We start from the raw sequence: 12983 nt of genomic DNA, 5'->3' as shown, positions 1-12983 counted from the left end.
GCACGATGCGCTTGAAGAATTAGACAACGACGAAATCGATAGCCAAACTCGTGAAGTTTTCGACAATTGTGTAATGGCAATTATATTGCGTGTTCGCAGCCAACTGCAGATTCGTAGGCCGGAGGAGCCGCCCTGCTCTACGTTCCGCCATGAAGACTCATCGGATCGGCCAACCGTCGTTGTGGCCAACAGATCGCGCGTCCCGGAAGTAAAATTGCCAACCTTAGCTGGCGGCTACACGGAGTTTGCAGGTTTCATCTCCGTTTTCAGATCAATAATACATAACGATTCGGAATTGTCAAATATCGAGAAGCTTTAATATCTGCGATCCTTCGAATATGGCCCGGCGTTAGATACAATCAGAGCGCTGGAGATTTCTGACGCAAACTATCTTGCAGCGCTAGATCTATTAAATAAACGTTTTAGTAACAAGCGTCTTGTATTTCAGGCACACATCAGCGTGATGTTTGGGCTTGAGAAGGTGGAGGTGCCGTCTGCAATAAAACTACGGAAACTATCGGACAAGAAATGCACATTTGCGCGCTCTTCTGGGAATGGGCACCTCGGAGGAGTTTTCTGGAGCAATATTTGCCTACATACTTCTTCAAAAATTGGACAGAGCTACTCAATCTAAATGGGAAGAAAATGCATCGATGGGGGAAATATCGAAGATCGCGGATTTCACATCGTTTTTAGAAGCACGATGCCATCGCCTGGAAACTATGGAACATGCCACGGCCACATACGCGTCTGGCAAGCAGGTTGGAAGGAACAAACTTAACAATAGTAGAAATTCATTTGTAGCAACTAATTCCAACGGTCAGGTTTGTGATTTTTGTAGAAATCCTAGCCACTCTATATACTCATGCACATCTTTCGGCAACCTTGCACCGTCTGCTCGATTAAGGGAGGTCAAAAAGGTTGGGCTATGTATCAATTGCCTTAAAGGAGGCCACCAACCCGCCGAACCACCTTCTCCAGTGGAAGAAACTTATTCGTCCCGCATTCTTATGGCCCAAAATCTGAATCAAGATGAAGTGCCTCTTGCGACAGTAGTCTTCCTTGCAAAAAAATTTGCTGAATTCTTCAGGCCTCAGCGCATTGATCTTCTCATAGGATCCAATTTGTTCTTTGATCTTCTCTCAGTCGGCCAAATCAGGTTGTCTCCGGAGCTACCAATACTTCAGAAAACGCGTTTCGGTTGGGTGGCTGCAGGAGGTAGCAGACAATCTCAGAGGACGGCATTAGTTGCAGCTCAATCCACGTCGCAATATGAACAAGAAGCTGATGAAAGAATCGATATGCTGCTAAGGCGTTTTTGGGTTATTGAATCTTGTGGCTTAAACTTGGAAAAGGTCAAACAAGAATATATAGATGGTGAGAATCACTTCAAATCCAATTTTTCTCGCCTTCCAACTGGGGAGTTCTCTGTAAGTGTTGAGGAACCCTATAACTAATCATAATAATTTGGTATATTTTATAGCATGTAAGATATTCCCTCTTGAGATGGTCTGGTCTCGCTATTTTTCTCTCTCTCTCTCTCTCTTGTTTCTGACCACGAACGGTCGACATGAAATAAAGCGTTCAATCTTTTTGTGAAATAATTGTGTATTATTCGATCAACCCAATTCGAAAGTGGTCTTACAAACCATTTAGCGTGATCTATTCACCATCATTGTCTGGTCCTTCGAGAGCCGGAACACTTTCGCATCCTTATAATTGAATCTGCACACCATGGAGCAACATATGCTTAAACGTCTTATCCAAGCACGTGGTCGGCTAAAGGCTACCACAACTCGCTTGGTGAATTACATCGAGAATCCACCTCCACAGAGCACTTACTCCGTAGTCGATGCCATGCTGGAACGGCTAAATCAAGCATTCAAGAGCCTTGAGGAGGTCACCGACGAAATGCACTTGTACGATAATGTTGAGGGTTTCGAGGATCCTAGCGAAGACTTCCAAACGTATGAGGAGAAGTATTTGCACGCGCTTACCTTATTCGCGTCGTTAAAGAGCAACCTTCAGTCAAGCGCCATACCGCAAGCGGATCAAAACATTGCCACATTGCTGCAACAGCAAAGTGAGTTCCTTCAGCGACTTTCTGAGAACGGAACATCTACCTTGGCCATGCCGCCGCCTGCTGCAGTTTCTTTAACTGAAAATCCGGAGACTACAAGGAATGGAAAGCCTTTAAGGATATTTACGAGAGCACCGTCCACAACAAGACTCATCTGGGAAAGATTCAAAAGTTTCACTACCTTATATCTTTCATAGTTGGTGAAGCAGCCAATCTTCTCAGTCACATGTCCATTACGGAATCAGCTTATAATTCAGCACGGGAACTCCTCAATGAACGCTATAACCGCCCAAGGCATATCGTGAACTCCCTACTGGACACCTTCATGGAACTGGTTGCTGCCCCCAACGGCGAAGTATCTAATCTACGCAAACTTACTGATGGCGCCAATAATATCATTCGTGGGCTAGATGCAGTTGGGGAGACCAGCCGTGACTGCTGGGTGATTCATCTTGTACTGGCTAAAATTGATTCCGACTCTAGAAGCAAGTGGATAGAGGACACCAGAGGCGCTGCGACGCCAACTGTTACAGACTTGTTTAAATTCCTTGATGATCGTTGCGAGGATTTTGAATTAAGCCAAGCTACATCGGCAATCCAACTCGATCCTGGCAGCCACACAGACAAGCCTGCCAAAACGAAGCGCGCACTTATTGCAGTGAAAAGTGGCAATTGTGGTAAGTGTGGCTCTGCTGACCATCAGCTATATAGATGCTCTCAATTTCATAATCTGAACATCGAACATCGGCGCTCCTTTGTGAAAGGAAAGTCGCTTTGCTCCAATTGCCTACGCCCTGGCCACCGATCTTCGCAATGTAAATCGAAACATTCGTGCAAGCACTGCAATGGCCGTCATCATTCTCTTGTACATCCTGAAAACATGGATTCCATGACAATTGCTTCTGCGGACACTGCACAGGCCAATTCTCAAACTTCTGGATGTAGCTCAACTTTGGTCGCCCAGACGCAAAACAGCACATCATTAACACAGTCACCGGGACTCAAAAGAAGCACATTGCCCACAGCTTTGGTGTATGTCCAAAACACTAAAGGTTCTTACACAATTTGCCGTGTGCTTTTGGATAGCGGTTCTGAGCTGTCATACGTTTCTGAACGATGCGTCAACGCACTTGGGCTCGCACGGGTGAACCTCAAGAATACTAGTTTCCGGAATATCTTCCGTCAAGGCCGAAACTACTAGAGGATTGGCAACGCTGCATATCAAATTAATGGTGTCACTGCATACGATTGTTGTCGCAGCCCATTTGCTGGGCAAAATCACATCATCACTTCAACGGGACGACATTAACGAAACAGCTTTAAGGATCTACGATGGACTCCAGTTAGCCGATACATCGTTTAACACATCTTCACCAGTAGACATCTTACTGGGAAATGAACAAATTTGGTCCGTTCTGTCAGGTGATAAAAAATATGACGCCGATGGAAATATTATTCCCATCAGCTCGATCTTTGGATGGATAATCACTTCCGTTGCAATGCCGCATCCATTAACCGCCAACACGCTCGTGACTACTGTTGACATAAACGCCTCTCTTCAACGCTTTTGGGAGATCGAGGATAACACTGACCACACACAACAAGACCCTTCGCACGAAAAGGATGAGCACCACTTTTTGACCACACTCTCCCGAGACCCTGACGGCAAATACATCGTTGAATTGCCTTTCAAACACGAAAGCCAAGAGTTTGGAGATAGCCTGCCGGGCGCTGTCTCACGCTTCTATGCTGTGGAACGTCGCCTACAGCGTGATGGAGCTACGCAAGCAATATTCAAAATTTATGAACGAATATCTAAGCCTAGGTCATATGCGTAAGCTGGCCCCAGAAGAATGCAATACATCAGGCAAAACGTTTTACATGCCATACACATTGGCCCAGCGTTCAACGTAACCTTTTTCACGTATGCCTTCGCTTTCGAATGCACAAGTTTGTGTTTTCGGCGGACATAGTCAAAATGTTTCGCCAGATCTGGGTTGCCCCTAAGCACCGCAACTTTCAACGGATCGTATGGAGAGATGCTCAGAATGATCCTCTTCAACACTTTCAACTCTGCACAGTTACCTATGGAACAAGCTGTGCACCGTTTCTTGCTGTCAGGGTACTGGAACAACTAGCGCGAGACCACCAGGATGAGTTTCCCACAGCATCAAAAATTGTGCTTGAGGACTTTTACGTAGACGATGTCCTTACTGGCGCAGAAACTGAAGACGAATTACTTAGCCGCCGCGACGAACTCATCCAGCTGATGTCCAAGGCTAAGCTTGAGCTTGGCAAATGGGTGTCCGACAGCAGCCGTCTCAGCCACGAGAGACAAGGGGAGCTTCCAATAACTAGTGCGGTGAAGGTTTTAGGAATGCATTGGAATCCCCAAGACGACGTCCTGTCCTACAAGACTTCACTTTCCACGGAAGCAGATGCTACTAAACGGCAAGTATTGTCAGATGTCTCACGAATTTTCGATCCTCTAGGTATTCTGGCGCCTGTGGTAGTACAGTTCAAAATCCTTTTCCAAGAACTTTGGCTACTTGACCTGGACTGGGATTCAAAACTCCCACCGAAGCTGGCTGAGTGGTGGCAGACCTGTCGCGACGATATTAACTGCATAACAAACCAAAGGATTCCACGTTTTGTACCCAGCGAATCGGGAAAAATCGAATTACATGGATTTTCAGACGCGTCTATAAAGGCATATGCCGCTGTCGTATACAGCCGTGTAAGCAACGCAGACGGCACCTGCTTGGTGTCACTTATGGCAGCCAAAACACGCGTTGCGCCACTAAAGCAACAAAGTCTTCCTCGGCTGGAACTCTGTGGAGCGCTATTGCTCACTCGCCTTCTCCGAGCTGTTAAGGAGGGCTTACAGCACAAGGACATAACTGTGCATGCTTGGTGCGATTCCACGATTGTCCTTTCGTGGCTTTCGCCCACCCCATCAAAGCTGAAAACCTTTATTGCCAACCGCACTTCGGAGATCCTGGATGTCATACCACGCAGCGCATGGCATCACGTTGGCTCAAAGGATAACCCTGCCGATTGCGCATCGAGGGGAATGCTAGCAGCCAATCTCATGAGCTATGAGCTGTGGTGGAAGGGTCCACATTGGCTACACCATAACGATCTGCTTGCTTTAAAGCTTCGTAGTGGCAACAATCCCAACACAATTTTGGACACGCCCATAATGGAAGGGCTGAAATCCTCTTCACTATGCAGCCGTATTGAATCTAATCCTGAAGCGTCCTCGATTGAGTGTCTATCGCTTCGAGTTTCTTCCTGGACCAAGCTGATTCGCTGCACTGGTTATGTTCTACGCTTTATTAATCGAAGCAGAATGATGAAGCGGATTCCGTCAAGCCTCACACTCACGTTTGAGGAAATCAGCGAGGCCCGCATTTATTGTCTCAGGCACGCTCAAGAAGGCTTCTCATCCGATATACACCTGTTGCAAAGTGGAAAAGCTGTTGCAAATTCGTCAACACTTCGAACACTTTCACCCATAGTTTGCAAGAACTTCCTGCTTCGTGTAGGTGGACGCCTCTCAAACTCGCTACTACCGGAGGAAGTCAAGCATCCAATTATTCTGCCAAAAGGTCATCGCATTTCTCTGCTTATTTTGGAGCACGAGCACAGGATACATCTTCATCCAGGTTTGACAGCACTTTTCGTCATCGTTCGGCAACAATATTGGATAGTTGGCGCACGCAACATGATTCGCAAGCCTACACATTCTTGTCACAAATGTTTTCGCCAACGCCACAAAACAGCTGATCAATACATGGCGGACTTGCCAGCTGTTCGGGTACGTCAAGCATATCCATTTGACAATACTGGGTCCTCCGCAATTAATTTGGAGTTGGCTACAGATCTCGGATCACGGAGACATTTCTCGCTGCACTTCGTCGTTTTATCTCCCATGCAGGCAAGTGTACCCACATCTTCAGCGACAACGGTTGCAACGGACATGTATAAGCTCATCCTGTCACAGCAGCATAACACTCAAGTAACTCAATCGTTGGCCAGCGAGGGTATCAAATGGAGTTTCATACCACCGCACGCACCCCACTGGGTCGGAAAATGGGAATAAGCTGTTCGCTCCGTAAAGCTTCATCTGCGTCGTGTCATCGGGAATTCCATCCTCACATTTGAGCAGATGCACACCCTTCTGGCTCAAATTGAGTCCGTCGTCAATTCACGCCCTCTCTTTGCTACGTCAGACACCGAGGTTTCCTACTTGTCACCCGCACACCTGCTGATTGGACGCCCTTATACATCAGTTCCAGAGGGCGATCTTGGCCACATAGCAGTTAACCGACTGGATTACTGGCAAAATGTACAGGCAATGCTACAAGGCTTTTGGAAGAGATGGCATCAGGAGTACCTCACTACACTTCAACAGCGCCCTAAGTGGAATACGGAGAGGAAGAACGTTGCTACTGGGGATATAGCGATCATCAAGGATTCAAATACACCCCCCGCCGCTTGGGCTTTGGCGCACGTAATTGGAGTCTATCCAGGCAAGGATGGGCTGGTACGCGCCGTAAAGCTGCGACTTTCATCAGGAGAACCTGTTAGACCCATTTCTGAATTGCCATTCTGCCTAATTCAGAAACTTAGTTTCAGGGTGGGCCGGGATGTTGAGGAACCCTATAACTAATCATAATAATTTAATATATTTTATAGCATGTAAGATATTCCCTCTTGAGATGGTCTGGTCTCGCTATTTTTCTCTCTCTCTCTCTTGTTTCTGACCACGAACGGTCGACATGAAATAAAGCGTTCAATCTTATTGTGAAATAATTGTATATTATTCGATCAACCCAATTCGAAAGTGGTCTTACAAACCATTTAGCGTGATCTATTCACCATCAGTAAGGTTGCCGTTAAAACGAAACTTGGATGTTTTAGGCTATTCTTATACACAGGCTTTTCGACGTTTTCTCAACTTGGAAAGAAAACTGGACCGGCATCAACAACTAAAGAAAAGGTACGCAGCGTTCATCAAAGAATATCGAGATTTGGCTCACATGTCGAAGCAAAGAGTCGGTGCCAATATTATTTGCCGCATCATTGCGTCGTTAAGGAGGACAGTTCGACCACGAAGCTTAGGGTTGTATTCGACGGCTCTGCTGCCACGTCCACTGGATTTTCGTTGAACGACGTTCAACCGGTCCCACTCTTCAAGCTAAATTGTTCTCTGCTCTGCTCTACTCTGCTGCGTTTTCGAACCTTTCGAGTAGCATTAACCGGGGACATTTGTAAGATGTACAGATGTGTTCGCGTTGCAGAGCCTGATAGCTTCCTACAGTGCACCTTATGGAGAGACTCTTCACGGGAGAAAATACAAACCTATAGACTCCATACAGTTAGATACGGAATCCGATCAGCGGCCTTTCTTACCACACGTTGCATGCAACAGTGCAACAGATGCATATAGATCGGCTCTGTCATTCTAAATCGTGATTTTTACGTCGATGATTTAATGAAAGGAGGCAAATCTATAGAAGAGGGGGCTGAGATCATGAAGCAGACAATGGAATTATTGAAGGAAGGTCACTTCCAAATCAGAAAGTGGTGCTCTAACGCATCAGAGCTTTTAAATGGAATTTCTAGACAGGATAAGAAGAAGCTACTTAGGTTTCACGATGGAACAGACTTCACAAAGACCCTTGGGTGGCTTTGGGATCCCGCTTCAGATCGATTTCTCTTCTCTGTCTTGCCCGGATCGATGTCACCTACGCCAACGAAACGCTCTATTCTGTACATCATCGCTCGCTCTTATGACCCCCTTGGATTGGTTGGACCCATCATAACGAGAAGTAGCAACTTCATCGAGAGGAAAGCTTGCCGGCCTCGTTGGCATCTGCTTGGATCGCCTTCTATGATAGTTTGTCTAACTCTCCACGTTTCGCCTTTCCGCGGCTAGTTGTACTTCCACATACTCGCATATGGTGCTTGCATCTACATTGTATCAAGAGGAAAGGGAATAACTCAATCGCAGCTGCTGTGCTCAAGATCTCGTGTGGCACCTCTTAAGGGTATGACAGTTCCCAAGCTGGAGCTGTGCGGAGCAGAGTTGCTCGCTCAGCTTATTAATGAAGTAGCAGGCATGAAAATATTCGCCGGAAGATTCTATTGTTGGTCCGACTCAACCACTGCTTTGTCGTGGATTCGCAGCGAGCCCACCCGGTTTACTGTCTTTGTATCAAACAGAGTCGCCAGCACTCAGAAGCTGACGTTGACTTACGCAGATTGGCGCTACATACCCACTAAATTGAATCCGGCAGACACATTGTCAAGGGGAGCTCTTCCTTCGGAGCTCATAGGCTTAAAACTATGGTTTGAAGGGCCAGCCTTGCTATCCAAGGATCAAGCTTCATGGCCAGTATCTATAATTTCAAAGGAACCATTACCAGAGCTTCGTAAACGAGTCTTCCTCGCAACATGTCCATTTGCGGATCTAACGGAAGGACACAAATTCGCAAACTCCTTCTACAAATTACAGCGTTCTTTTGGATACATGTTTAAGTTTCATCAGAGGACCAAATCAAGCGGGTTGACAGTGGCCGATTAAGTTGGAGGCACTCGAATGCTTGTTCGGTCGATCCAACAAGTGCACCTGTGGAGCGACTTGATATGCATATCCGAAAAGGGCCAGGTTGCGCCGTCCAGCTCAACATCGTCACTCAATCCATTCGTTGATGAATTTGGGATTCTGCGCGTCGGCGGAAGACTTAAGAATTCAACTCTGGACTTTAATGCTCGTCATCCTATTATACTTCCAAGGAGCCATCCTGTCACAGTCGCTATGATCTTATATTTCCATGAAAGGAATCTCCACGCTGGACCTCGTGCGCTGCTTGCTATTATTCGTCATCAGTACTGGCCGGTCGGCGGGCGCAAATTAGTGGCCAGGCCGCGTTTACTCCAGAACATCATGGCAGACCTCCCCTAGGAAAGATTGGATGACGGATCGTACACTTTTATGATCACCGGAGTAGATTTCTGTGGCTCCTTTGCCTCGCAACGAAGGCCATACACCTGGAACTGGTGCAGGATTTGTCTACTCCTGCTTTTATTAGCGCCCTTCAGCGGATTATTTCTACTAGATGCCGGCCCAGAGAAATATGGTCTGACAATGCGACTAATTTCGATACGCATCAGAAGGCAGTACAAGACTTCTGTGTAGCGGATCAAATCGATGGGCGTTTTATACCTCCTCGCTCTCCGCACTTTGGTGGGCTGTGGGAGGCCGCGGTAAAAACTGCTAAGTACCACTTCTATCGCTCAGCTTCTAGCTCGATCCTCACTTTTGATGACTTACGTACCCTAGTTTGCCATATTACTTCAATCGTAAACTCACGACCCATAATTTCTATTACAGAGCATCCAGACGACTTGGATGTACTGACTCCTGCTCATTTTTTGGGCACAACTCCACCCAAATCTCTGTCAATTTCAGACGTCACTGGATTAAACTTCAATCGCTTTGATCGTTGGCAAAGAGTTTCCTATCTTCAACAGACATTTTGGTCCCGCTGGTAGGGGGAGAACCTCACCCTCTTACAAGAGAGGTCTAAATGGAGATCAAACCAACCTGGACTTGCTGTCGGTGATATAGTCCTTATCAAGAACGAGAACTCACCGCCTCTTAGTTGGACATTAGCAAGGCTGACCAAGCTAACCGTCGGAGATGATTGTGTTGCAAGAGTTGCTGAGCTTAAGACCGCACTGAACACCGCAACTAGGGCTGTTGCCAAGCTTTTTCTGCTGCCTAAGATGGATGTTGGAGAACCGTGCCCTCCAACGGGGGGAGTATGTCCAGCTAAGCGCTTAGCTAGACCGCGCAACACAGCTGAGATATATCAGTTATATTGTTAATTCGGACAATTTGTTTGTATTTAGTGGTTATACCCGTTACTCGTAGAGTAAAAGGGTATATTGTATTCGTGCAAAAGCTAGAAGGAAGCGTTTCCGACCCCTTAAAGTCTATATATTCTTGATCAGGGTCACTAGCCGAGTCGATCTAGCCATGTCCGTCTGTCCGTCTCTCCGTCTGTCCGTCTCTCCGTCTGCCCGTCTGTCTGTCCGTATGAACGCTTAGATCTCGGAAACTACAAAAGCTAGAAGGTTGAGATTCCCCACACATATTCTTGGGCTTCCTACGCAGCGCAAGTTTATTTTAGCCGACCGCCACGCCCCCTCTAACGCCCACAATCGCCCACTAACGATTTTAAAATGTGTCTGGCGCCCACACCTTTAAAGATTTTTGAGAAGTATAAATGCAATTTTGTTGTGTATATGGGCGGTTCTTTAATAAACCAAACGGATTTGGCCAAAAAAAAATTTCACATTTTTGATTTGCCTGAAACTTTTTTTACGTGTACTATTCGGAAAATAAGTAAACACGTGTATCAGGATTTACCCGAAAAAAAATTATTTTTTTTATTAAGAATTCTTTTTAGTTTGCCAAAAAACGTGAATTTTGAAAAAGTACCCTCTCATTGAAAATCTGTATTTCCGGTTGTAGTAATCCGATTGACTTCGTGTCTTTTACATTAATAGCTCTACAACCTCTTCTTTCAAAAAAATAATTTTTAAAAAAAGAGTTTTTAATTTCTTAAAAATAAAAACAAACAAAAATATTAAATATGCGCTATATTGTTAGTTTCAATCGGTTTTTGTCAAAAAGGTGGAGCCATGTTTAGTTTTTAAAATATCAGATTTCTTTTAACAAGGCCTCGGCTTTTTTCTATGAAAAAACGTCTCACTCTTATCGGATCCTTATGGAATAAATGTTTTTTGAAAAACTTTTTTCATTGTTTACTAGTCCTTTAACAATTTTTAATGAGAGTTAACTTTTAAGTGTTTTGACAATTTCTGAATGACAAGAAATAAAAAGTCATTTTTGAATCTATTAAAAACTTACATTTATTTATTTAACCATCCATTTAATAAACAATAATTTCAAAATTTATTTATTTATTATTTTTTTGTTTTATGTAATTTATTTTTGTTACTCGCTTTATCATAAAACTTGAAAACAGCGTATTCTTTAGAAACCGCGAGTTCTTCAGAAGATGATGGCCATTGTATATATGTATTTACTCGTAAACAACATCACTTAGAGGCTTTATTTTACAAGACTTAAATCCGCAAATTCTTCAGGAGATGATCGCCATTGGTGCTTTATCATAAAACTTGAAAACTTGAAAGAAGATAATGGTAACAGCAATGCACCTGGTGCTAATAATTGTTATTTACCATATATGTATTTTCAAATAGATGTTATATTAGCTTACATTTTTAAAGATGTAAGGCAAAGGAAAGGCAGAACTGTCAAAACAGACCGTTCTGAGCATTTCAAAGTTTTGTTCATCTAATAACAGTTTTCTGGGACCGTTTCATACAAACGGTCCCAAAAATCGGTTTTTTAAGGACCGAAAAAATTTATTGACAGTCGAGAACGGTCAACCGAAAACCGTGCACACGCCGTCGGCGCACATCAAGTAAAAAAAAAAAAATAAATACATTCTTTTTGTGCAAGCCGTGGCGGTGCGAAATATATTTATTTCCATATTCCTTGCGCTTACTTCCGCAGCTTAGCATCCAACTGCAAATATCTTGCAGAACATTTTATTCCGGATTTTCGTTATTTACTCGCACATCAAAGCAGTTGTTCCTAAAACTTTTTAAATTTGTACAACTGTTCCGTTTAAACATATTCCAAAAGTAGACCGGAGCTACGGCGCTAAGAGCGAACACAAGCGGACCGCTTGCAATTGTCTAAAACGAGGAAACGAAGTAGTCATTGGGATATACTCATTTTTTCTTTGGTTTTGTTTTTTAAAACAAAATCAAATTAATTCGTTTCGATTTTTTTCGCGTCGCATACATTGACATTGTTGACATTCTGCAATTAGAATTTTTTGATATTTTTGGGGCCGCACCTGTATCTATCAGAAGTTAACGATTTCATGGTTCGGTTTTTTTGTAAACCCACCCCGGTGATCCGCACTAGCGTGATTACATCCAGGAGATAAAACAAAGTTATCGGTTCCGTCTGCAAATAAAACGCGATCACTATCCGCATCTCCTCGCGCGCGCACCTCAAGCCCAGTAGCTCCAAAATCAATATCGAAGGCAAAGAGCGAAACTTCATTAGCCACCCAAGAAGGTGACAAGAAGTTGTCTGTTCCTACGAGCCATCAGAAACGATTGTCTCTAAGTCCGCTTACGCCTAAGGTTAGGTCGCAAATCCAGACCAGTCCGTAAAGTCGCTAGCAACTCGTTCTCAGTCAAAAATGAGCAACGACATTGCAATTGCAGCCCTTGCGCGGCTTATCACGGTGTCCGACCGTATGACCCATTTTTTTAGCGACCATAGAAACTCCAGGAGCTGCAGCTCCGTCCGTCCACACCTGCAAAGTCCGTAAGGAACAAGTCCGTTCACTCTGGGACAAAGCCGAGAAAGATTTCCAGCATTACGACTGAAGGAGCGGAAGATATTCGGCGACTCTGCACCGAAAATATGAATATTGCTATTCGGTGTACGAGGAGCTATCGGTTCAGCTCAGCAAGCTAATGGACCAAGCCACTTTGCAGCATTCGACAACGAGCGCCACTAATCAGTCCACTTACATTCAGTCAGGTTGCCGGTTACCGCAATGCGATACTGAAGTATTCGAGGGAGATTATCTAAAATGGCCAAAACTTAGGGACCTTTTGATAGCAGTTTATGTCAACAATCCTAGGTTGACACCGGTCGAAAAACTTTTTCATCTCAACGGTAAAACTAGCGGCGAGGCTAAAGCAATCGTAGCCAAGTCCCCTCTCACAAATGAGGGTTTCGATTCAGCATGGGCAGCGTTCAAAACCGTTTCGA

General features: G+C 44.7%; 1 protein-coding gene across 1 annotated transcript; it reads left to right on the top strand.

Moving 5' to 3' along the window:
* The first annotated feature begins 1734 nt into the window (after positions 1-1734).
* Positions 1735-6755, top strand: LOC138913224 (uncharacterized). Its single transcript, XM_070216043.1, has 5 exons — positions 1735-2083; positions 2278-2757; positions 3341-3850; positions 4162-6167; positions 6252-6755. The coding sequence occupies exons 1-5, from the start codon at positions 1735-1737 to the stop codon at positions 6753-6755; spliced, it is 3849 nt and encodes a 1282-aa protein (XP_070072144.1).
* The last annotated feature ends 6228 nt before the right edge of the window (positions 6756-12983 follow it).

The sequence above is a fragment of the Drosophila takahashii genome, chromosome 3R (genome assembly GCF_030179915.1).
Source record: "Drosophila takahashii strain IR98-3 E-12201 chromosome 3R, DtakHiC1v2, whole genome shotgun sequence".
In the NCBI taxonomy this organism is placed as follows: Eukaryota; Metazoa; Arthropoda; class Insecta; order Diptera; family Drosophilidae; genus Drosophila; species Drosophila takahashii.
The sequence above is the reverse complement of the archived record's forward strand: the minus strand, read 5'-3'. Positions and strand labels throughout refer to the sequence as shown.